General features: G+C 44.1%; 1 protein-coding gene across 2 annotated transcripts in view; it reads right to left on the bottom strand.

Annotated features, from left to right (window-relative positions):
* The window catches only part of JAM2 (junctional adhesion molecule 2), a 143391-nt gene that overhangs the window by 25497 nt on the left and 94928 nt on the right, over positions 1–22966 (bottom strand). For both annotated transcript variants that reach the window (XM_040338825.1, XM_040338824.1), the window contains exons 5-7: positions 12610–12809; positions 7469–7571; positions 1391–1498 (exon numbers count right to left, since the gene is read on the bottom strand). In XM_040338825.1, coding sequence (XP_040194759.1) covers positions 1391–1498; positions 7469–7571; positions 12610–12809 — 411 coding nt within the window. The remainder of the gene's footprint in view (positions 1–1390; positions 1499–7468; positions 7572–12609; positions 12810–22966) is intronic.

Raw genomic sequence — 22966 nt, 5'->3', positions numbered from 1 at the left:
GGGTTGCATTGGGCTGCATTGGGCATCGCTGCCAACCACAATCCTAATGCTTAGAGAATGCATTTCACCTTATGTTCTAGTGTTTGTGCTTACAAAAGGTGGGGCAAGGTGCATTTTTACGCAGTGCAGCATGTTGCGGTGCACTACACCAGATTGCTGTGGGGCACAACGTGAATGAAATATGCAGTTTTGCGACATTTCATTATAAATAAAAAAAAAGAAAACAATGCATCACATTGCCCACTCACAGCACATACCAGTGAGTTTCCATTATACAAAGCTTAATGTAAAAAAATATATATTAAAAGAAAAAAAAAAATGAATAATAAAAAAAAAGAAATCATATATCTGCGACTTTGATTTCTGTGCTGTAACAACAATAGTAATTCCTGCCTTTAGTGTGATATAAACCCTGATATTTTACAATGCAGGTCACATGGAAACAGCTGTAAATATATTTTATTTTCCAATACTATTAATACAGCCGGCCGCACCCCATTCCCCGCCGGGTAATGCTATCCACAACTAAATTTAACTTGGGAACATTATGTCTGACCGCTCCTTCCATAGAATACGTCTACCTTTCCCTCTGCAGCAGACTCAGGACAGATTTTTATTTATCAGCAATTAGCAAACAGATGTTATTTCAGGTGCCATATGGCAGAACTGCAGGCAGATATAAATGACACGCATTAATGCTGCTCTCTATTCATTCATTGTTAACTGTATTTTTTTAGTGTCTGTCCCTGAATTTTACTTAGTGTCAGCCACTTGCAATTCCCAATACAGCACCACTGGGAGGGGTAGGGCTGGCAGCCAATGAAATTTGTTGAGAAGAAACATGCTCATAGGAGTAGAGAGAAGAGTGAGCAGAGGGATGGCCTCATCTGTCTCCTGCTACTCTCTTACTGCCTGCCTGGTCAACAGCCTGAGGATGGAGGGAGGATACTAAATCCTAAATTGGCCCTAATATGTGTATGTATAAATGTGAGTTAGGGACCTTAGATTGTAAGCTCCTTGAGGGCAGGGACTGAATGTTCAATATATATGTAAAGTGCTGCGTACATTAAAGGCACTATATACGGTAAGTATCTGTAATAAATAAAATACATCTTGTCGGGGGGTGAAGGGGGCTTGGATTTGTAACTAGGGACTAGTTGTACTAAAAATGCAAGAAACAAAAAAGTCCAGCATAGTCTGCCCATGGAATGTAACAGAAGCATTAAATGTTTTTTTTTTGTAAAATAAAGACTATACAAGTAATAAAAAAAAATAAAAATGTAACTCGGTTTCTAAACTTGGAAACATTTAAAATATACTAGACTGATAATTGATCAAATGCCATTATAGTGTCTTTAAAAAAGGGATGTTCTTGTGTTCTGACACTTACCAGAGAAGTATCCTCGTCTCTGAGCGTAGCACACCCCGCAGCCACATAAAATGATGAGAACAGCCACAATCACCACTGCCGATATGATCCCCGCCCAATTCAAGTCCTCTGCAACACAGGAAAATGGTATAATGCATATCATCAATGAACCAGCATGACACAGAAGAAGTGAGAGGACACAGATGAGTCTGTACTCAGGTAACACCTGCCAGAGGGGTGACACCATCAAGTAAGAAGTGATATCCAACCACTATGATGTCACTCCCCATCCTTCCCGACCTGGAAATAAACTAGCCTACTCAGTGCCCTGCAGGGCACTATGCCATGCTAGGTAAGAGCCTGATGGGGCAGGGGGTGTTGGGGGTAATACCATATTTTCCCGCACAAGGTGACACCAACTGTAGTGACGTGACTGAGTGGCTGCACATGTCACAGCCACTCATAGCAACTATGGCCCGGATTCACATACATCGGCGCATATTTATGCCGCCGTAGCGTATCAAATATACGCTACGCCGACGCAGCGCAGAGAGGCAAGCACCGAATTCACAAAGCACTTGCCTCCCAACTGCCTAAGATACGTCGAATCACTGCCTACGACGTGAACGTAACCTACGCCTAGCCATATTCTGTCATGATCTGTGTCATGACTCTGGTCACCTGCTGGTGGCACTGTTCCCTCCAGTAACAGGGGTGCAGTTCTGGTGGCCACCAGCAGGTGTCGCCCAATATAGATTTGCACAGGTATTTAAGCCCGCCCTAAACTGGAGTTCAGGGCTTCAGTATTTTGCTTGTCAGCCTGTTCCCTGCCTGACCTGTTAGCTGTTGCCCACCTGTTCCTGCTTCGCTCCCTGCCCTGGACCCTGTCGCTTATTGACCCCGGCTTGTATTTTTGGACTTTGCTGCTCTCTCCTATCCTTGACCCCTGGCTTGGACCTCGGACTTGCTTATGTCTTATCCCTGCATTACCTGCTTAGTGGTTTTTGGTTGCTGTGTCACGCTTGTTTTCTTTGATTGTTTTTCACGTGTGCTTTAACTTTAATATAACATATATTTTTCACTATCTTGGTGCCTGTTTCCGTTAGTGCAGCCCATTGACCTGTACCCAGTACTCGGATGCCTGCGTGGGCATCCCCTGACATATTCACGTACAACGTAAACTACGTAAAATACGACGGCTTGCGTTCCCTGGTCCATACCTTGGCATGAGTTGCGCCTCCTATATGGGGAATAACTTTACGCCGGACGTACGACTTACGCAAACCGCGTATATTATGCGCCGGGTGCAAGTACTTCGAGAATCGCCGTATTTCCCTCATTTGCATATTTGAATCTAAAATCAATGGAAGCGCCAGCGTAAATATGCGCCCACGATACACCGGCGTAGGCAAGTTATGTCGGTCGGATGAAGCCTGTTTTTAGGCGTATCTTAGTTCTGTGGGCACAGCGCACAGATACGACGGCGCATATTTACACTTACGCGGCGTATCTCGAGATACGTCGGCGTAAGTGCTTTGTGAATCCGGGCCAAAGCCTGCCCTCTTCTATATTCACAGATGCTGTACTATAGCTTCAGTCATTGAAAAGTGATGGGTGGATAAATGAAAGGTCTGCCTCCTCCATTTATAGAGTGCTTTACATTGTGGGAAGAGATATAGGTAGATTCACAAAGAGTTAGGCCGGCTTATCAGTAGATAAGCCGACCTAACTGAATCTACGCCGGCGTTTGTTTAAGTGTATTCTCAAACAGAGATACACTTAAACAAAGCTAAGATAGGCCGGCTTGCGCCGTTCTATCTTAGCTTGCAATGTTTCTGATGGCCGCTAGATGGCGCTTCCATTGCGGCCGGCGTAGATTATGTAAATTAGGGGATACGCCGATTCACAAACGTACGCCAGGCCTACACCGTCGCATTACGTCGTTTCCGTAAGTGATAGGCCGTCTAAAGTTATTCCATCTATGAGGTGGAATAACAATGTTAAGTATGGCCGCCGTTCCCGCCGCGAGGTTCAAATTTTTAACGTCGTTTGCGCAAGTCGTCCGCGAATCGGGGTTTAAGTCGTTTGCGTACACGTCGAAATCAATAGGCCCGTACGGCCTACTTAGCCGCAATGCGCACTGGGAAATGTAGTCGCCCGGCGCATGCGCAGTGTCAAAAAACGTCGAAAAACGTGAGGTCAAGTCTCATTTCCATACAACAAGCCCCCCTCCAAGTCATTTGAATTAGGCGCGCTTACGCCCGCTCGTTTTAGGCTACACCGCCGTAGATTACCAGGTAAGTGGTTTGTGAATCACTACTAGCCTAAATAATTTACGGTGGTGTAGCCTAAAAAGGCTAGGCTAGGCCGTCCTAAATTTAGGCCAAGGTACGTGAATCTACCTAATAGTATGGCTTCTATGAATGGAGGAGGGGAGGGAAAAGGTGGGCATAGTCAGCACCTTTGACAAGTGCCTGTGACATGTCCAGCCGTTCATATTAACCCCCCAGCACAGGACAATCACAGCTGCAAGGGTTTGAGGGGAGGGGAAAAGAGTGAACATTTCAATGGACAGAACAACCACCAGCACAAGGGACACTTTTCATTCAAAGCAGGGCCGGATTAACAATGGGGCTGATGGAGCTGCAGCTCCAGGCCCCTTTCTCAAGATAGGCCCATTTGCCCAAAAAAAAAAAAAAAAAAAAAATTTTTTTTTTTTTTTTTAAGAATTTTTTTTTTCTAAGATCGAATTTGGGGGGTTGTAGCTCGATGACCAGAGGTCACAGAAACCCCACATTTGGGGGTAGGCATGGGAAGCGCTACCCCACAACTGGTCAAAATATGGGACGGCTATCATTTATGGTTCCGGAGATACGGGCCTGCTTGCACAGCCTGTCAGAAGCTACATACAGAGCGGCCAATATAAATACAAGCTGACACACTACAGCAGACTGATAGGATCACAGTGCTTATAATAATTATTTGTATATTACTCATGGTAATTAACCCCTTGCCACCCAGGCCAATTCTGACACTTCTCTACTACATGTAAAAATCATCATTTGTTTTTTGCTAGAAAATTACTCTATGGTGGTCTTTGCACTTTTTATGTTGCAGGGTACAGAGCTGCACGATTCTGGCTAAAATGAGAATTGCAATTTTTTTGCTTAGAAGATAGATCACGATTCTCTCACGATTGTTGCGGCGTAACATCATCTTTCACATTAAAACAACAAAAAAAATGGGCTAACTTCACTGTTTTGTTTTTATGGTTTTTATTATTCATTGAAGTGGGAAAATGCAGTGTGACATAACATATTGCAGCAATAGCCATTGTATTCCCTAGAGTCTCTGCTAAAATATATATAATGTTTGGCAGTTCCAAGTAATTTTCTAGCAAATAATATTGCTTTCTAACTTAAGAAACAAGTGTTGGACTTTAAGTGGTTAAATGTAGTTACAATGTTAGTTAGTTACAATGTTTCATTTTGTTTACAAACTTCGCAGACTGCCCAGATTTGTTCTTTACACACAGAAGTGTATCCCTTTGATCTAAGAAGGAAGTGTCAGTTACAATGTTTCCTGTTAAAAACTTGGCAGACTGCCCAGATATTTTCTTTTGACAGCTGAAAGTCTCTCCACTTGTTATATGAAAGAATCAGCAAACTCTACATTGGAGATCGTCAGGGGGGTTGAATCGACATCACGATTTTTTTAACGATTAATTGTGCAGCTCTAGCACGGTATTTGCGCAGCAATTTTTCAAACATGTTTTTTTGGAAAAAAATGTTTCATTCATTAAAAAAACAGTTAGTTAGTTAAGCTAGCACAATTTTTTTTGGTATCCTAAGCGATGCTTTACATTTTTTTAGGTTACATGTTTAGAGTTACAGAGGAGGTCTAGTACTAGAATTATTGTTCTCGCTCTAACGATTGTGGCGTATGTAACCTGTGTGTATCTGGCTCTGATACTACCAGTGCCTACCCAGCCACTGACTAGTATCTCTCCCCAGCCTGTCCCCACACACCCTCTCACCTGCTGACCTGTGGATGGGGGAATCACTCCTGCAGTGTTATTGTGTTCTGCCAGTGCGTACAATGATCAGTGTTGCTAACTTTAGCTGGCAGCACTAATTGTTTTAAGAAAAAAAAAAACAGGCTGGTTGTACTCAAGTTGATTAATAGATTGACTTGTGTAAAACCAGCTAGCCCATACATAGATTGACTATGGCTGGTCTCTGCATAATTGGCGTAATTTCAATCCATGTATGACCCGCTTAACCACTACTCAGTCCCTAAATATCCTTCCACTCCTGTACATAGTGCTCACTGTCATACTCTCCACACTCCTCTCCTGTACATAGTGCCCACTGTCATACTCTCCACACTTCTCTCCTATACATAGTACCCACTGTCATACCCTACACACTCCTCTCCTGTACATAGTGCCCACTGTCATACCCTCCACACTCCTCTCCTATACATAGCGCCCACTGTCATACCCTTCACACTCCTCTCCTGTACATAGTGCCTGCTGTCATACACTTCTCTCCTGTACTTAGTGCCCACTGTCGCACCCTCCACACTCCTCTCCTGTACATACTGCTCACTGTCATACCCTCCACACTCCTCTCCTATACATAGTGCCCACTGTCATACCCTCCACACTCCTCTCCTATACATAGTGTTCACTGTCATACCCTCCACACTCCTCTCCTATACATAGAGCCCACTATCATACCGTCTACATTCCTCTCCTGTACATACTGCCCACTGTCATACCCTCCACACTCCTCTCCTGTACATACTGCCCCATCATACCCTCCACACTTCTCTCTGGTACGTACTACCCTCTGTCATACCCCCTCACTCTTCCTGTACATACTGCCCATTGTCATACCCTTCACACTCCTCTCCTGTACATAGTGCTTTTTTCCGTACCCTTTGTACTCCTCTCCTGTACATAGTGCCCACTGTTAGACCCTCCACATTCCTCTCCCTCACCTGCACATACTTCCCACATATATACCGTCCATACTCCTCCCCTATGTCGCTTACCCACAAAAACAGTTCTTTAAAATTATACTGAATATCCTCAATGTTACCAGCTCTAGAATGGACACACTTTTGTTAGTTCAACTAAAGGAAATATCAGTTCTCATATTTGTTCTGCCCCATTATTAGTACTCATTTAATTTTGTGATTACTACTATGATGTATAGAGGAACATCGGGGATCTCAGCTACTCTAAATATAGCACTTATATAAAAAAGTGGCCCTGAAAATATTTTTTAAATGTTGGCAACTGTGGACTTAGGCACTGCCCAAGGGCCATCGTCCACCGGGTCAGTAGGGGGCCCCATGAGAGGCTCCTGGGATCCTGTGATAATAAAGCGGTAGTAAACTTTCCTGACATTACTACTTTTTAGAGGCCCTGGGGTAGGTTATGCCACAACGTACAAGTATGCACAGCATATTAGCACATTAGTGTACACTTCAATTTTCAGACTGAGCCCTCCAGTGCTGTGCTGTGATGAATCAGGCGGGGCCTGGACACTTCCATCTTCACCCGGTCTTCCTTCTGGGTTCTGTGCCTTTGGTCACTTGCCTTGGCTGGGCTGCGTTCATGACATTCCCACGCATTTATTTATTATTTATTACACCCCATTCACACCTCCGCGACAAAACGCCCGACGCCGGCCGCTCGTGCCGCTGGAGGGGAGAATTCCCATTGCTGTCTATGAGATGGTTCACATCTCATAGACGCCGTACACCTGCGGTATGAAAAAAAGTCCCGGACCCTTTTTTTCAGGCGGCATTGGCGTTCGGCCATACAAAGCAATAGGAAGGATTTGTAAAAAAAAAGTTTCACTATTCACGGCAAAATACGCCGCGCACGCGGCGTTACTTGTCGCGGAGGTGTGAATGCAGCCTAAAAGGCCCCACCAAAATCCTCAGCACCAGGCCCATGATGTTCTTAATCTGGCCCTGATTCAAAGTAAGTACTGTCCCTGGTGCTGTATATAGATATGAATACAAGTTATATACGTCACTCATACACAAACACACATATATATCTTTTAGAGTAATTCTACTCACCAACTTGCATTTTCTTTGCTAAACACCTCTGTGGTTTGCCGATCGCGTTACTGGCCTCGCAGAAGTATTCTCCCGTATCATGTTTTGTGACAGCGCTGAAGTGCTGGGTGAAAAGAACGGCGTTATTACTGACTCGGATCAATACGCTACTGAGGTTAATTAAATCCATGTGATGTCAATCTGATTAAAGCCATCCAGTGGACCTAATCAGCGAGTTAATAATGCCAGGAGGAACTGTCTCTAAAGTAAACCATCGCCTCCTAAACCTACGCCACACTTTATATAGGAAACATTTGGAATTGTAGACAACTAAAAGGAAAAACAGCTAAAACATAACTATCAACTGAAAAATAATGATTAGTTAAAACTTCAATTGGCTTTATTATTTTCTGCCTTGTCTCTCTACTGCTTTCCACAATCTGCATCCTGTCCCTGCTGTGCCCTCTTATATCCTAGTTTTGCTAAATGACGTCACGTTACCTGCCCAACTATCCAAACCTGCCAACTTCCTCATCTTATAGGCAGAGCTACATTCCCCGTCTTCCCCCATCAGCTTACAAAGAGATTGGTGTCAGTTGTTTACTTTAATTATTTGTTTATTTTTACTCTTTTACAATTTAATCTTTTTATTATTATTTATTTTATTTTTTATAATTTTTTACAATAATTTTTAAATTTTTTTTTTTTTTAGGAGCCCCATTGGGGGCTTTGGTGAAATATCAGGGATCTAAACAGACTCCTGATGTCTCACTTTTGACACAGAGAAAGAAACTGAGGACACGGATTCCCCAGTCTCTTTCTCTGCAGCCAAGCAGCGGGGGGAATATGCGCAGCACACTGTGATTAGGGTGTGCCCAGGCACACCTGGCACCATGTTAAAAACCAATACCCCGACTCTGAAGCTGGCCACAGGATTGAATTTTGTATCTGTTTCGTGGGTGGCCGTTGGCACTGACAAATGCAATTTTTTCTGTTGACTAATGTTGAGGGAGCTTGGCCAAACAGTGCCTGCTACCAATCAGATGCAGTCTGAGGCCCCGTACACACGAGAGGATCGATCCGCTGAAATTGATCCGCGGATCGGTTTCAGCGGATAGATCCGCTGGTGTGTACGATCCAGCGGATATTTATCCGCGGATATATTTCGGGCCGACCGATTTCCAGCGGATAAAAATTTCTTACCATGCTAAGAAATCTATCCGCTGGAATCGGCTCCAGCGGATCGATCCGGTGGTCTGTACAGACTCACCGGATCGATCCGTGCGAACCCATCCCTCGCATGCGTCGTAATGATTCGACGCATGCGTGGAATTCCTTATATGACAGCGTCGCGCACGTCGCCGCGTCATCATCGCGGCGACGGCGTGACACGTCATCGCGATGGGAATTCGGTGCGGATTTCGATCCGATGGTGTGTACACTCCATCGGATCAAAATCCTCAGAGGATTTATCTGCGGAAACGGTCCGGAGGACCGTATCCGCGGATAAATCCTCTCGTGTGTACTAGGCATTAGAGGGGTTGTAAAGGTAAAAAAAATCCTTAAATAGCTTCCTTTACCTTAGTGCAGTCCTCCTTTACTTACCTCATCCTTCCATTTTGCTTTTAAATGTCCTTATTTCTTCTGAGAAATCCTCACTTCCTGTTCTTCTGTCTGTAACTAAACACAGTAATGAGAGGCTTTCTCCCTGGTGTGGAGAAAGCCTCTTGAGGGGGCGAGCAGGAGTGTCAGGACACTCTCTACTTTGCAGATAGAGAAAGGAGCTGTGTGTTAGTGGGCGTCCTGACACTCCTGCTCGCCCCCTCAAGAGGCTTTCTCCACACCAGGGAGAAAGCCTCTCATTACTGTGTTTAGTTACAGACAGAAGAACAGGAAGTGAGGATTTCTCACAAGAAATAAGGACATTTAAAAGCAAAATGGAAGGATGAGGTAAGTGAAGGAGGACTGCACTAAGGTAAAGGAAGCTATTTAGGGAATTTTTTTTTTTTTTTTTTACGTGTACAACCCCTTTAAGACTTGCTATAAAGACAAACATTTCAAGCACTTGTTTCATTAGCTGAATTAAAAATGTGATGACCTCTGATGGAACATATAAGCCAGCTTAAGGTCTAACACCAGCGTTTCTCAACTCCACTCCTCAAGGCGCCCCAACAGGCCATGTTTTAAGGCTTTCAATTATTTTGCACAAGTGATTTAATCCGTTTCACTGCTTTAGTAATTACCACAGCTGCTTCATCTGAGGGAAATGACCTGTTGGGGGCGCCTTGAGGACTGGAGTTGAGAAACACTGGTCTACACTTCTGGTGCCCAACTTGTGGCCCGAGGGCCACATTCAGCCCTTTAAGTCCACAAATATTTTATTTGACAAAATATACATGGGCTCATAGGCCTGAGAATATAAATAGGTGCGGTAACTACAGTCATCAGTAACATCCATTTGTAAGAACAATATGCAGCATAATTAAAGCATTTAAAGTCCATTGGTTTGCAAAGGGGTGGGCGCAGGGGCGGACTGACAACTCATGGGGCCCCCGGGCAATAGAAGATCATGGGGCCCCTGGGCTTACAGATGGCCACCACGCCAGGAGGCAGTGCAGAGGCGGGGCAGCTAAAATCGCGGGATTTTCACATCAAAAGCATGTCGGTTTCGGACTTATCAGGGACAGATGTAAAAAAAACACAGATTTTTACATACTGTCCCGGGTTTAACTGAGCCTGGCAACCCTGATGGGGCCCCCTAGTGGCATGGGGCCCTCGGGCAGTGCCCGAGTGACTCAATGGTCAGTCCGCCCCTGGGTGGGCGGCTTTATCTCTATGGCCAGAAATTTGAAGGCCATCAAGAAAGACAAAACTAGGACATAACCACAGAAAATGTGTGTTGAGCTGAAGTCTTGAAACAAGAGGGAGTGGGCAGAAAAAAAAGGCAACAAGCTTGTGAAGGAGTGCTTCCCAAATGGGGAGAACAAGAATACGTAACCTCATCTGCGGATGGGTGCGTCTAAAAGACTGACAGTCCAGAAGGCAGCCTTGGTTAGAATTAATGGCTTGACCATAGAAAGAAAGGGGAAAGGGTGAAGGAGGAGAAAAATAAGAAGGGGAGAAAGAAAGGGGTTCGAAAGAAAGAGAGTAGAAGGAGAAGCCTGTCCGGGAGAGGGGAACATCCCTCACCCATCCACCCACTGAATGCCCCCCAATTTCGGTCCTTTAATGTTTGAAGCGTAGTTCTGCAGTCATTGTTTTGGAATTGGACCCTTAATAAATGTAATCTCTAGCAGTTTAATTTCACGTTCCTAGTCTCTGACTGTCTCCTACAGCAAGACTTCAGTCTCCAACCACTCCTATAGGACAGTCTCTGATCATTTCCTCAAACAAGTCTTTAGCATATTACTGTGATCCATAGCCTTTGATTTCATAAATATTATATGCAGCCCTTTGGAGATATCAGGGGCCGCATTTGAGGCCCCATATATCTGGTAAGCTGACAACCATTGGTCTGCTCCCTCAAGCTCTGCACATCAGATGGACAGGGTTCTTTCGAAGCCTAAATTTGAAGGGGTAGAGAGTGTTAGGCTAAATTGTAAAAAAAAAATTAGCTAGCCTCACACAGGACCTCCCTTTCCTTGGTAGCCAGCACCCACCAATGTGTTGCATTATAGCATGCCATTGAGTGTTAAAACATGGTGGGCTGTAAGAAAAATAACTAATACGGAAAGTCAGACTTTAATATAGTAGTCATAACATGTGGGCAGAACTTGGGAGACGGGTCCTCTTGATAGAATTACTGATGAGCAAGTCAACAGGAAAGCACCTACTAAAATCTATCATTTCATTTTCAGGAAGACTGATGGTTCAACCCCTAACTTAGACCATAAAGGAGCATCAGCACAAAAGGCCAGAGCCACATAGAAATGGACAGGCGCAGCGTATCAGAGATACGCTACGCCGCCGTATCTTACCTGGCTCTAAGTCGAATCCAGGAAGAATTCGCGCCGTAAGTTACGGCGGCGTAGTGTATTTCTGGCGGCGGAATTCAAATTGGCGGGTAGGGGGCGTGATTCATTTAAATGAAGCGCGTCCCCGCGCCGATTGAACTGCGCATGCTCCATTTCGAAATTTCCTGCCGTGCTTTGCGCGAAATGACGTCGCAACGACGTCATTTTTTGAACTTAGATGTGACTTACGTCCATCCCTATTCACGGACTACTTACGCAAAAAAAAAAAAATTCAAATCTCGACGCGGGAACGACGGCCATACTTTAACATGGCAAGTCTATCTATACGCCACAAAATAGCAGCTTTAACTATACGCCAGAAAAACCCGACTACAGACAACGTTAGAAAATGCGACGGCCGCGCGTACGTTCGTGGATCGTCGTAAATCGCTAATTTGCATACCCGACGCGGAAAACGACGCGAACTCCACCCAGCGGGCGCCAAAGTATTGCATCTAAGATCCGAAGGCGTACGAAGCCGTACGCCTGTTGGATCTTACCCAGATGCCGTCGTATCTTGGTTTGAGGATTCAAACTAAAGATACGACGCGGGAAATTTGAAAGTACGCAGGCGTATCAGTAGATACGCCGGCGTACTTGCTCTGTGAATCTGCCCCAAAGTGTTTACCTCTGTTTTTTGTTGTAGACATTTATACATTTTCTGTTTCAATATTTTATTGGATTTTCAAAAATTGTAACAAGCCGTGGTTTGCCCACGCAGGGGCAACATTGAACAGAAAAATAAGGAAATAGCGCATGAACAACAAAACAAACTATAACCCAGGCCATGGAGGACCAGGTTGAAAATTAGGCCTGTGTCATAGACACAAATGTTATTCTGTACCCCGGAGTACAGCAGTCTACATTGTTGGCCTTCATATCAGAAAGCAATGAGAGAGAAAGCAAAAAAGAGAAAGAGTAAGAAAAAGAAAGTAGAGAAAAAGAGGAGCCCCAGAAGAGGGCAAGTATCACGGACACGGGACCCGCCGAAGCAAGGTTTCTTAAAGCTGACCATAACTAGTTGGGGGCAAGGATGGAAGGGAATAACTTATCCATGGTTTCCAGACTTTCAAAAATTTTGCATGCGAATCCTTCAATATACTGGACATCTGCTCACATTTATACATTTTAACAGACAAATCGACTTACCAGCGTGCCTGTGGCCTTATCCAGTTTATGAGTCACATTGGCAGATCTGGCGTTTGGGATCTGGTTATCCAAAGGTAAACCATTTTTAAACCACCGATATTTGGAAGCTGGGTTCCCTTGCTTCTCCCGACATTTCAGCTCAACGGCGCTGCCACTAATTGCAGAGTTGGGAATATCGCACTCTGGAGTGCTCGGGGCCACTGGAAAAGAAAGCATTGGCATGACTTAAAGTGGCTTAAAGTTAACTTAAAATTTAACCACTTAAGCCCCGGATCAATATGCTGGCTAAAGACCCAAGGGGTTTTTACAGTTCGGGACTGCGTCGCTTTAACAGACAATTGCGCGGTCGTGCGACGTGGCTCCCAAACAAAATTGGCGTCCTTTTTCCCCCACAAATAGAGCTTTCTTTTGGTGGCATTTGATCACCTCTGCAGTTTTTATTTTTTGCGCTATAAACAAAAATAGAGCGACAATTTAAAAAAAAAATTCAATATTTTTTACTTTTTGCTGTAATAAATATCCCCCAAAAACATATATATAAAAAAAAAATTTTTCCTCAGTTTAGGCCGATACGTATTCTTCTACCTATTTTTGGTAAAAAAAAAACGCAATAATCGTTCATCGGTTGGTTTGCGCAAAATTTATAGCGTTTACAAAATAGGGGATAGTTTTTTTGCAGTTTTATTTTTTTTACTAGTAATGGCGGCGATCAGCGATTTTTTTCGTGACTGCGACATTATGGCGGACACTTCGGACAATTTTGACACATTTTTGGGACCATTGTCATTTTCACAGCAAAAAATGCATTTAAATTGCATTCTTTATTGTGAAAATTACAGTTGCAGTTTGGGAGTTAAACACAGGGGGCGCTGTAACATTTAGGGATCACTGTGTGTGTGTTTACAACTGTAGGGGGGTGTGGCTGTAGGACTGACACCATCGATCGAGTCTTCCCTATAAAAGGGATCACTCGATCGATGCGCCGACACAGTGAAGCACGGGGAAGCCGTGTTTACACGCGGCTCTCCCCGTTCTTCAGCTCCGGGGAGCTATCGCGACGGAGCGGCTATAAACAAATAGCCGCGCCGTCGTCCCGGATCGCTCCCCGAGCGGACCCGACCTCCGCATGTACCGGGGGGGTCCCGATCGGACCCCCCACCCACGTCTAGGCAGGCACGTACAGGTACGTTGATGTGCCTGTCCGTGCCATTCTGCCGACGTAAATGTACATGAGGAGGTCGGGAAGTGGTTAAAGAAAATCTGTTCAAGTACGTATTCTTAACCTAAAAAAGTATTCCAGCCTCTTGGTAGAGGGCGGCTACATCTGTTCTCCATAGTCCCACTGTAAGTAGGAAAGCAGGCGCCCTCTCTTGTTCACTCAGAAAATGGACTATGGGATTTGTAGTGTGCAAACTCGAGGGACTGTCCCTGATTTGGAACAATGTCCCTCTGTCCCTCATTCCTCCTCATTTGTCCCTCATTTTGATCTGATCTATATAGTTGTATATAAAATGCACATTTTATCTATCAAAAAGTGTTTCCCAGCACTAAACCTTTCATCTGATTTCTAAATTGCTGCATTTGTAAATTCCAAAAGCCAAAATAAAAGGAATAGCAGTGATAAAAAAAGCACTTGTGGGTTTATCCAATCTTGTTTTTTATACAATTCTCCTTTAAGGGGGCGTGGTAAGGGGTGTGTCCTATGCCTGCATACTTTTGCTGATAGGTGTCCCTCATTCCCATCTCAAAAAGTTTGGAGGTATGCACAACGCAACTAACAAGTACTTCTAAATAAACAGAAGTGAGGGGAAAAAGGAGGATTTGTACGGTCACAGAGGACGTTACAAGGAGGATTTTTTTTCCTGAAAAATAGATTACAGGACCATCGATTAGTAAATGTGTCTGAATTATATTTGGAAAATAAGGATATTGTTTAGTGTCACTTTTAAACAGTAATAAACCCAAAAGAAAACAGCAGATGTAGCATTCGTGTATCTAAATCTGCTAGTACATCTTAGGCCTTGTACACACGATAAGTCCAAACTGATGAAAACGGACTGATGGTCTGATGGTCTGATGTGCGTACACACCATCAGTTCAAAAACCGATCGAGTCCAAAGCGGTGACGTAAAACACGACGACGTGCTGAAAAAAACGAAGTTCAATGCTTCCAAGCATGCGTCGACTTGATTCTGAGCATGCGCGGGTTTTGAACCGATGCTTTTGCGTACTTACCATCGGTTTTGAAAATACTCCTTGCTTTCGATGTGAACGTAACCTACGCCCAGCCCCATTCTGAATTGGCTTACGCAAACAACGTGAAATTCGACGGCTGTCACGACGTCCATTCTTAACATTGGCTGCACCATCTTTTTGGTGGTTTATCTTTACACCTGAAAACGCCTTACATAAACGGCGTATCTTACTGCGACGGGCGTGCGTACGTTTGTGAATAGGCGTATCTTGCTTATTTGCATATTCTCAGCGTAAATCGCCGTACATGCCCCTAGCGGCCATAGTAAATATGCAGCTAAGATACGACAGCGTAGGAGACTTATGCCGGTCGTATCTTAGCAACGCTTAAAGATACAACGGCGCGGATTCGGACTTACGACGGCGTATCTACTGATACGCCGTCGTAAGTCTTTGTGAATCTAGCTAATTGCGTTTAAAGCATTGCCTATGGAGAATTTTCCTTGTCAAAAAGGTTTATTGATTGCACAATAATATAAAAGTACAGTTTTTACATGTACAAGGATATATAGATACGTTTTTTGTTAAACAATAACAATTATATATGTGGGTTAGAGCCGGTTCACACACAGGCGGCGCGACTTTGGGGGCGACTCAGCAAGGCGATCTCAAGACGACTTGAGAGGCAACTTGCAAAATTACTTCTGTATTGAAGTCAATGCAAGTCGCCCCAAAGTCGTACAGGAACCTTTTTTGTTGCGCCTATTAGAATGGTTCCATTGGTTAGAGCGGACTGCGACTTGTCAGGTGGCTGACTCTCCTGATAGGTTGCCCCTGCTAAATTTCAATGCATACATATAATTACCTGTTCTATGTTCTTTTATCATATTATTATGAGTATTATACCCAACAAAAGTAATCCTGTAAAAATGTGTACATGTGTAGGTCAAACATGTATTAATATTGAGCTGATATATATAAACAAATATTATAAATTAACTCATAAGAGAGAAAAAAGGAGAGAGAAAAGGAGAAGAATCAAAGCAAGAGAGGGGGTAAGCCTATGGAGAATTTTAGGCACTGTAGTTTGCCGCCATTCCATTGGTAGACGCAATTTTAAAGCATGACATGTTACATGTCTATTTACTCGGCTTAACATCATCTTTTATATATATAAAAAAAAGGTATTATATTGTGTTTGTGTGCAATAAAATCCATTAAAGTGCATTTTTCCCACAAAAAACACTGCGCAAATACCGTGTAACATAAAAAAATGACAACACTCATAATTTTTTTCTATAGGGAATTTCTAAAAAAAAAAAAAAAAGGGCGATTTTTACATGTAGGAGCGAAGTGTCAGAATTGGCCTGGGTGCGAAGTGGTTAAAGCGGAGGTTCACCCTAAAACATCTATATACCATTAAATCCAGCATACCTCCGACATGTACAGTATGCTGGTATTTTCTTTTTTTTTGGTGTACATACCGTCTTATAGTTCTTTTTCACCTGGCTTCCGGGTTCTCACTACCGCCAGGAGTAGGCGTTCCTATGAAGAGGCATAGATGATTGACATGCGGCTAAGGCGCGTCACGCGTTCCGAAAATATCCGAACTGGGACTCGGCCCTATACGACGCCTGTGCAGTCAGCTCTACATGGCTCCTAGTCTGTGCGCAGGCGCGCATAGCGCCGAGTCCCAGTTTGGATATTTTCGGAAGGCGTGACGCGCCTTAGCCGCACGTCAATTATCTACGCCTCTTAATAGGAACGCCTATTCCCCGTGGGAGTGAGAAAAGAAAAAGAACTATAAAACGGTATGTACAGCGAAAAAAAATACCAGCATACTGTACATGTCGGAGGTATGCTGGATTTAATGGTATATAGATGTTTTTTAGGGTGAACCTCCGCTTTAAGGATTACGGGAACATCTAATTCCATTTGAAAATGAACTTGATGGCTTGATGAGTCTTTTTTTCTTCAGCCTGATTAAGTAGATACAGGCAGCGGCTATATATTTTTTTCTTGATGTTCAGGTTACCTGGCTTCTAGCCCTGCATGGAGCCCAATATGGCTGACTCTGCTGTGTGTCTGAGATGGATGTACTTTAAATCTGCACTCCTTTGCATTATTCTAAAATATTACATTATGTTCTGCAATCTGCCATGTATTTTTCTTCTTAAGTAAGAAAGAGAGAGAGGTGATTTCCTCTGTGGAGTAAGTGCCAGCATTTCCATTATTTAATGAAGTTCTCTTTTGCGTGATATCTTCTGGATGAGTCACTTGTACAGAAAGCAGATTCTTGGTTATTAGTGTATAGTTAGACAATTAGCAGGAAGCTGGCTTGGTGTAAAATGGCCCTCAGACAAATATACTTAAGAAACATGTTTATGTATAAAGCTAGCATAATAAGCCAACAGTGTGCTTCAGCACAGTTCAGAGGTCTGCGGGGGAGGACATTTCACACTGCACACCTCATTTCCTGTAACTGCAGTTTGGCTCCCATTCTGTATGCTAACCTAATTCCAGCAACTCAGAGATGTGAGTTTTATATCAAACCATTCTTCTGGCAGAGGGGCAGGAATACATTTCTTCTGTGTGAAAAGTTGATTTCACACTGTCAATGAATGTAAAATTCCAGGAAAAAGAAAAAGAAAAAACGCCCAACATAGGTACATAATACACTATGACACCAAAAGTATTGGGACGCCTGCCCTTGCAAGCACATGAACTTTAATGACATCCCAGTCTTAGTCCGTAGGGTTCAATATTGGGTTGGCCCACCCTTTGCAGCTATAACAGCTTCAACTCTTCTGGGAAGGCCGTCCACAAGGATTAGGAATGTGTCTATGGGAATGTTTGACCATTCTTCCCTGGGCTACCCAGATAATATATTTAAAAATATACCGTATTTATTGGCGTATACCGCGCACTTTTTCCCCTCAAAATAAGGGGAAAATCGTGGGTGCGCGATATACGCCGATACCCTCGCTCAGTTTGAAGCCTCCGCCGACATATACCAAGCGCAGTACACTCTGGCACATTCAGCCAGGCTCGGCTTCGCTCGTGGTCACGCTCGGTGACGTTTATGTGTGAGAACCTTGAGCGTGGTCGAACGTGCTCGAGTGTACTGCGCTCGGTATATGTCGGCGGAGGCTTCAAACTGAGCGCGGGAAGCGGGGATTCGACTCGGAGACAGCGCGGGAGAAGCCGGGAGGACACCACCGAGGCTGCGGACGGACGCCGGGCAAGACACCAAAACTGTAAGCAATAAAATGATTTTTTTTACAGGTTGTCGGGTCAACATTAGGGGTGTGCGCTATACGCCGGAGCGCGCAATACCCCGATAAATACGGTATATGTTTCAATATTTTTATCTGGGTAGTCCTGGGAATTAGATTATTTTTTGGTGATTTTGTAATATTTTTGTAAAATAAAGTTTTCAAAGATTTTTTGTCTATTTTGAGATAGTCCTAAACTTTTTTAAATCAATCTCCTGATAGGAAAATATCTCATCAAAGTTGCAGCTTTCCAAGGCCCCTTTCACACATTCGGACACATTCATTTCATCGGTTCAGTCGCTGGAACATGGAAAAGGTAGTGCAAGCACCAATGGCAGCCCATCCATTAGGGGTGCACGGGCACCTCCACCCCATCCTTGTGTCCAGCCCCCTGATTAGCATACAGGGCGCCGGACCATGGATTCCAATGGGGGGGGGGTTTAAACCCATGATTAGAGCCAGAGGATTGGCTGAAAGGACAGGCGATCCTATTGAACGCCTAGGAGAAGGAGGGAGGAGAAGCACGGGGGAAGCTGCCATAATGCAGAGGAGAGGAGACGTGTTAGAAGCTGCTGTCCGCCGCTGCTGCTTCAAGGTTCGATGTGTTGTGCATTCAGAGATGGTATACCTTGGTTGTAACAAGTGGTTATTTGCATTACTGTTGCCTTTCTATCATCTCAAACCAGTCTGCCTATTCTCCTTTGACATCAACAATGCATTTTCTTCCACACAACTGCCGCTCACTGGATATTTTCTCTTTTTCGGATCATTCTCTGTAAACCCTAGAGATGATTGTGTGTGAAAATCCCAGTAGATCAGCAGTGTTTGAGATACTCAGACCAGCCCGTCTAGATGCCTAAATGCACTGAGTTGCTGCCATGTGATTGGCTGATTAGCAATTTGGTGTACCTAATAAAGTGGCCGGTGAGTGTATATCTCCATGAAGAAGAAGAAACTCAGCATTATGCATTAGTAGAATAGAATATCCATTATTTACACTTTGGTGAAAAAAGCTGTTTTTCCTGGACAGAAAACAAAATGGAAACCAGCCAGTAGGAGGAATATAAACAAATCAGACTCTGAGTGATTTGTCTTGTAAATGCAGCAGCCAGCCATGTAAAGACCGCAGATGATACATTTCTACTTAATCAGACAGAAAGAATCCAAATTCAATTAATTTTTGAAAGTGCATTTTAAAATAAACATATTTTTTTAGCGGTTTGGACTTGTCACCAGATAAATCTCCTACAGTTACTGGGTTTGCCATATAAAATGGGATTTAGCTACACTCCACACTAAGCTGGGCCACATGCTGTTTCCCTATTTATTTCAAGCTGAACTCCTGGGGCACCATTTGTAATATTTTGTAATCTAATATTCTTCACTTATCTATAGGGCATTGCCTTATTAGTTTTCTCTCCTCACTTGTAATCTCCCTATAGAAGTACAGCTGCCTTTGTACTTCAGGCCTTAGCTGACCCCAGCACTTTGGTCATGTTTCAGATCCCCTGTGGACTTTTTCTCATTCAAAAAATTCAGACTGTGATGATGCTGTGTTATACTCCTATTAAGCAGTAGATAAGCTATGAAAATAAGTCCTCAATTACCTCTGTAGTGACAAGCACTGAGGAGTAATCCATACTCAAAGTTTGCAGCAGATGCACTGAAGCTGCTCTAAATATTTTCTTAGCAGCTCATCTTTCCCCGATTCTTTCTTCCAGCACTAACTCAGCAGCTCAGCTCTCACTGCTACCCCCTCTCAACAGTAACTCAGCAGCTCAGCTCCCCCTGACCCCCCTCTCAACAGTAACTCAGCAGTTAAGCTCTCCCTGCTATCCCCTCTCAACAGTAACTCAGCAGCCCAACTCTCCTTGCTACCTCCCTCTCAACAGTAACTCAGCAGCCCAACTCTCCCTGCTACCCCCTCTCAACAGTAACTCAGCAGTTAAGCTCTCCATGCTACCCCCCTCTCAACAGTAACTCAGCAGCTCAGCTCTCCCTTCTACCCCCTTCCCAACAGTAATGCAGCAGCTTAGCTCCCCCTCTCAACAGTAACTCAGCAGCTCAGCTCTCCCTGCTACCCCCTCTCAACAGTAACACAGCAGCTCAGCACACCCTGCTACCCCCTCTCACCAGTAACTCAGCAGCTCAGCTCCCCCTCCTAGCAGTACCTTAGCAGGCCAGATCCACCCACTTACCCCTCCCAACAGAGACTTAGCAGCTCAGCTCTCCCTGCTTTTCTTCCCATCAGTTACTCAGCAGCTCAGCTAACCCTTCTTCCCGGTCTCAGCTGTAACTCAGAAGCTCAGATCCCCCTGCTTCTTCTTACAGCAGTAACCCTGCAACTTAGCTTGTATTGCTCCCATCCCTCAACAGTGATCAGCCTTCTAATCTTTAAAAGAGAATTATGAGATGTGCTTTTTTAAAGAATCATACTTACCTAGGTGGATGCAGCATTGGTCCGATGCTACATCTGTCCCCTGCCGCCTCTAAGACTGAGAACTGAGCCATCAAACAAACAAACTGCCAGTCACCACTGTCTGCTCACCCCCCAAGCTCACTGGAGAGGTTGGCTGTGGGGGAGCCGCTGGCTCAGGCTCTCAGCAGCTCACTGAGAGGTGAGCCAGGTGTTGGTTCAGGGTTGTGGGTGGATCTCACCATATTGCTGCGATCTTTGTCAGCTGAAATCCGGCTCTGTGATTTCAGCTGACAACGGGCTTCAGTGCAGAACGGACAGCACCCCCTTGATCAGAAAAAAGCTTTGGCTGTACTTCTCCTTTAATATAAACAGAGGAGTTACTGAGATGCTGACTTGCAAGTTCAGTGCTTCTGCTGCAAATTTGAGCTTTAATTGCTCCACAGTGCCTGCAGCTACACTTGCATGTTCATAGGCTAGACCTGGTTCAATTTTAAACTTTTTTTAAGGCAGCAATTTAATACATTCACACATCAATTGGGCATGCCAGTATTAGGTTGGGTCCCTCCTTAGCTTATAGCCTGCAGGAAAAAGCTGGGCCAGGTTGAAAAATCTACAGATGAGTGAGCAGGTAGCTAGGATTTTATCAGTTATGACTGGCACATGCAAAGTGCCAAGTAGAACATGACATAATTTCCTTGAGATTGTAAATTCTCAGCATGTGGGTGATATGGTATCCTCCACCAACCCTCAAACATACCAGTAGGTCAGTTGGCTTAGGGCATGTTTTTGGTGCCAATTTCCGAGTGCTCTTTAAAAAGTAAGCTGCGGCCTGAACCTTGCAATCAGCCACAATACTGCACAACCGCCAACCGGACATATCCATACAGAGCTGTTCAGTTCAGTACACTCTATCAGACCTGGTGCACAGATGGCACTTAGCAGGGGTCAAAACTGCCTGCCAATCATCCAGTTTAAGTGACCTATTTGAACAACAAGCCCCCACAGTCATAATAGCTGAGCATCATTTGTGTTTATATGACAGTCATAGAAAAAATATTCTGGAAACTGCTTCAAAGACAGGAACTTATGTATACTATCTACAAAATATATCCATGTAGTGCAGTGATCACCAGAGCAGGTAACAGAACACGTACTTTATTTTCCGGCGTATAAGACGACTTTTTGCATCTAAAATCATGCCCCAAAAGTCGGGGGTCGTCTTATACGCCGAGTACCTGTCTGTCAGACGGCGGCCATCCATTATTCAAAAGCCGCGCCTCCTCCTCAGTCTGTGATAAGCGGAACACTAATTTTCCCAGCAGAGCCTCTGTTCAGTGTTCCGCCTATCACGGATGCCTTCTCATCCTCGGACGAGAGGACATCCGTGATAGGCGGAACACTGAACAGAGGCTCTGCTGGGAAAATTAGTGTTCCGCCTATCACGGAACAGCCTGAGGAGGAGGCGCAGCTTTTGAATAATGGACACCCGCAGCCTGAGAAACTCTGCAAACAGGAGAAGGTAGGAAGATCGTCGAGGCAGGCATACTGGCACAGTGAGGCAGGCATACTGGCACAGTGAGGCAGGCATACTGGCACAGTGAGGCATGTATAATGGCACAGTGAGGCATGTATAATGGCACAGTGAGGCATGTATAATGGCACAGTGAGGGGTCGTCTTATACAGTGAGTATATCCCAAAACCAGCATTTTAGCTGGAAAATTAGGGGGTTGTCTTATACGCCCACTCGTCTTATATGCCGGCAAATACGGTACATAAAATCAGTGAGAAATGCTGTACTGTTCTGTTTCTGCAATACCAAAAAGTCTACAAGCCTAGAAAAAAATGTTCTAGCTTTCTATCACCAACAGACGTAAAAAGCATATGACCAGAACATGGAAGGCTATACCAGTGTTTCTCAACTTAAGTCCTCAAGGTGCCCCAACAGGTCATGTTTTCAGGTTTTCAATTATTTTGCACAGGTAATTTGATCAGTTTTACTGCTTTAGTAAATACCACAGCCATTTCATCTGCGGGAAACCCTGAGAAACACTGGGCTATACAACAGCCAATCAAAACACCAAGAGAGAGGTGTAATTTAGAATAGGAAAGAGGAAAATGGTCAAATTGTATATAAAAAAAATTTAAGAATCCAAAGTGGCATATTTATAAAACAAAATTCACATAGCAATTCTCCCTGCGAAAGTCCATGTACATAGGTTATAGCCTGTGCTATTCGAAGGTAAATCATTGATTTTCCAACTCAAACTTTTCATCTCTGTTTTGGCCACTAGATGGAGCTAAGTATTATAGGAAATTCTTATGATATTTAACTCCCTCTAGTGGCCCAATGCAGTAGTTTCCATTTAAAATCAATTATTTACATTCAAACAGCACAGGATATAACCTATTAACTCTTTTTTGCCCCATTTGCACATGCGCTTTCACTGGGCAAATTGCTTTGCAAATAAT

Source organism: Rana temporaria, chromosome 2 (assembly GCF_905171775.1).
Source record: "Rana temporaria chromosome 2, aRanTem1.1, whole genome shotgun sequence".
In the NCBI taxonomy this organism is placed as follows: Eukaryota; Metazoa; Chordata; class Amphibia; order Anura; family Ranidae; genus Rana; species Rana temporaria.
The sequence above is the reverse complement of the archived record's forward strand: the minus strand, read 5'-3'. Positions and strand labels throughout refer to the sequence as shown.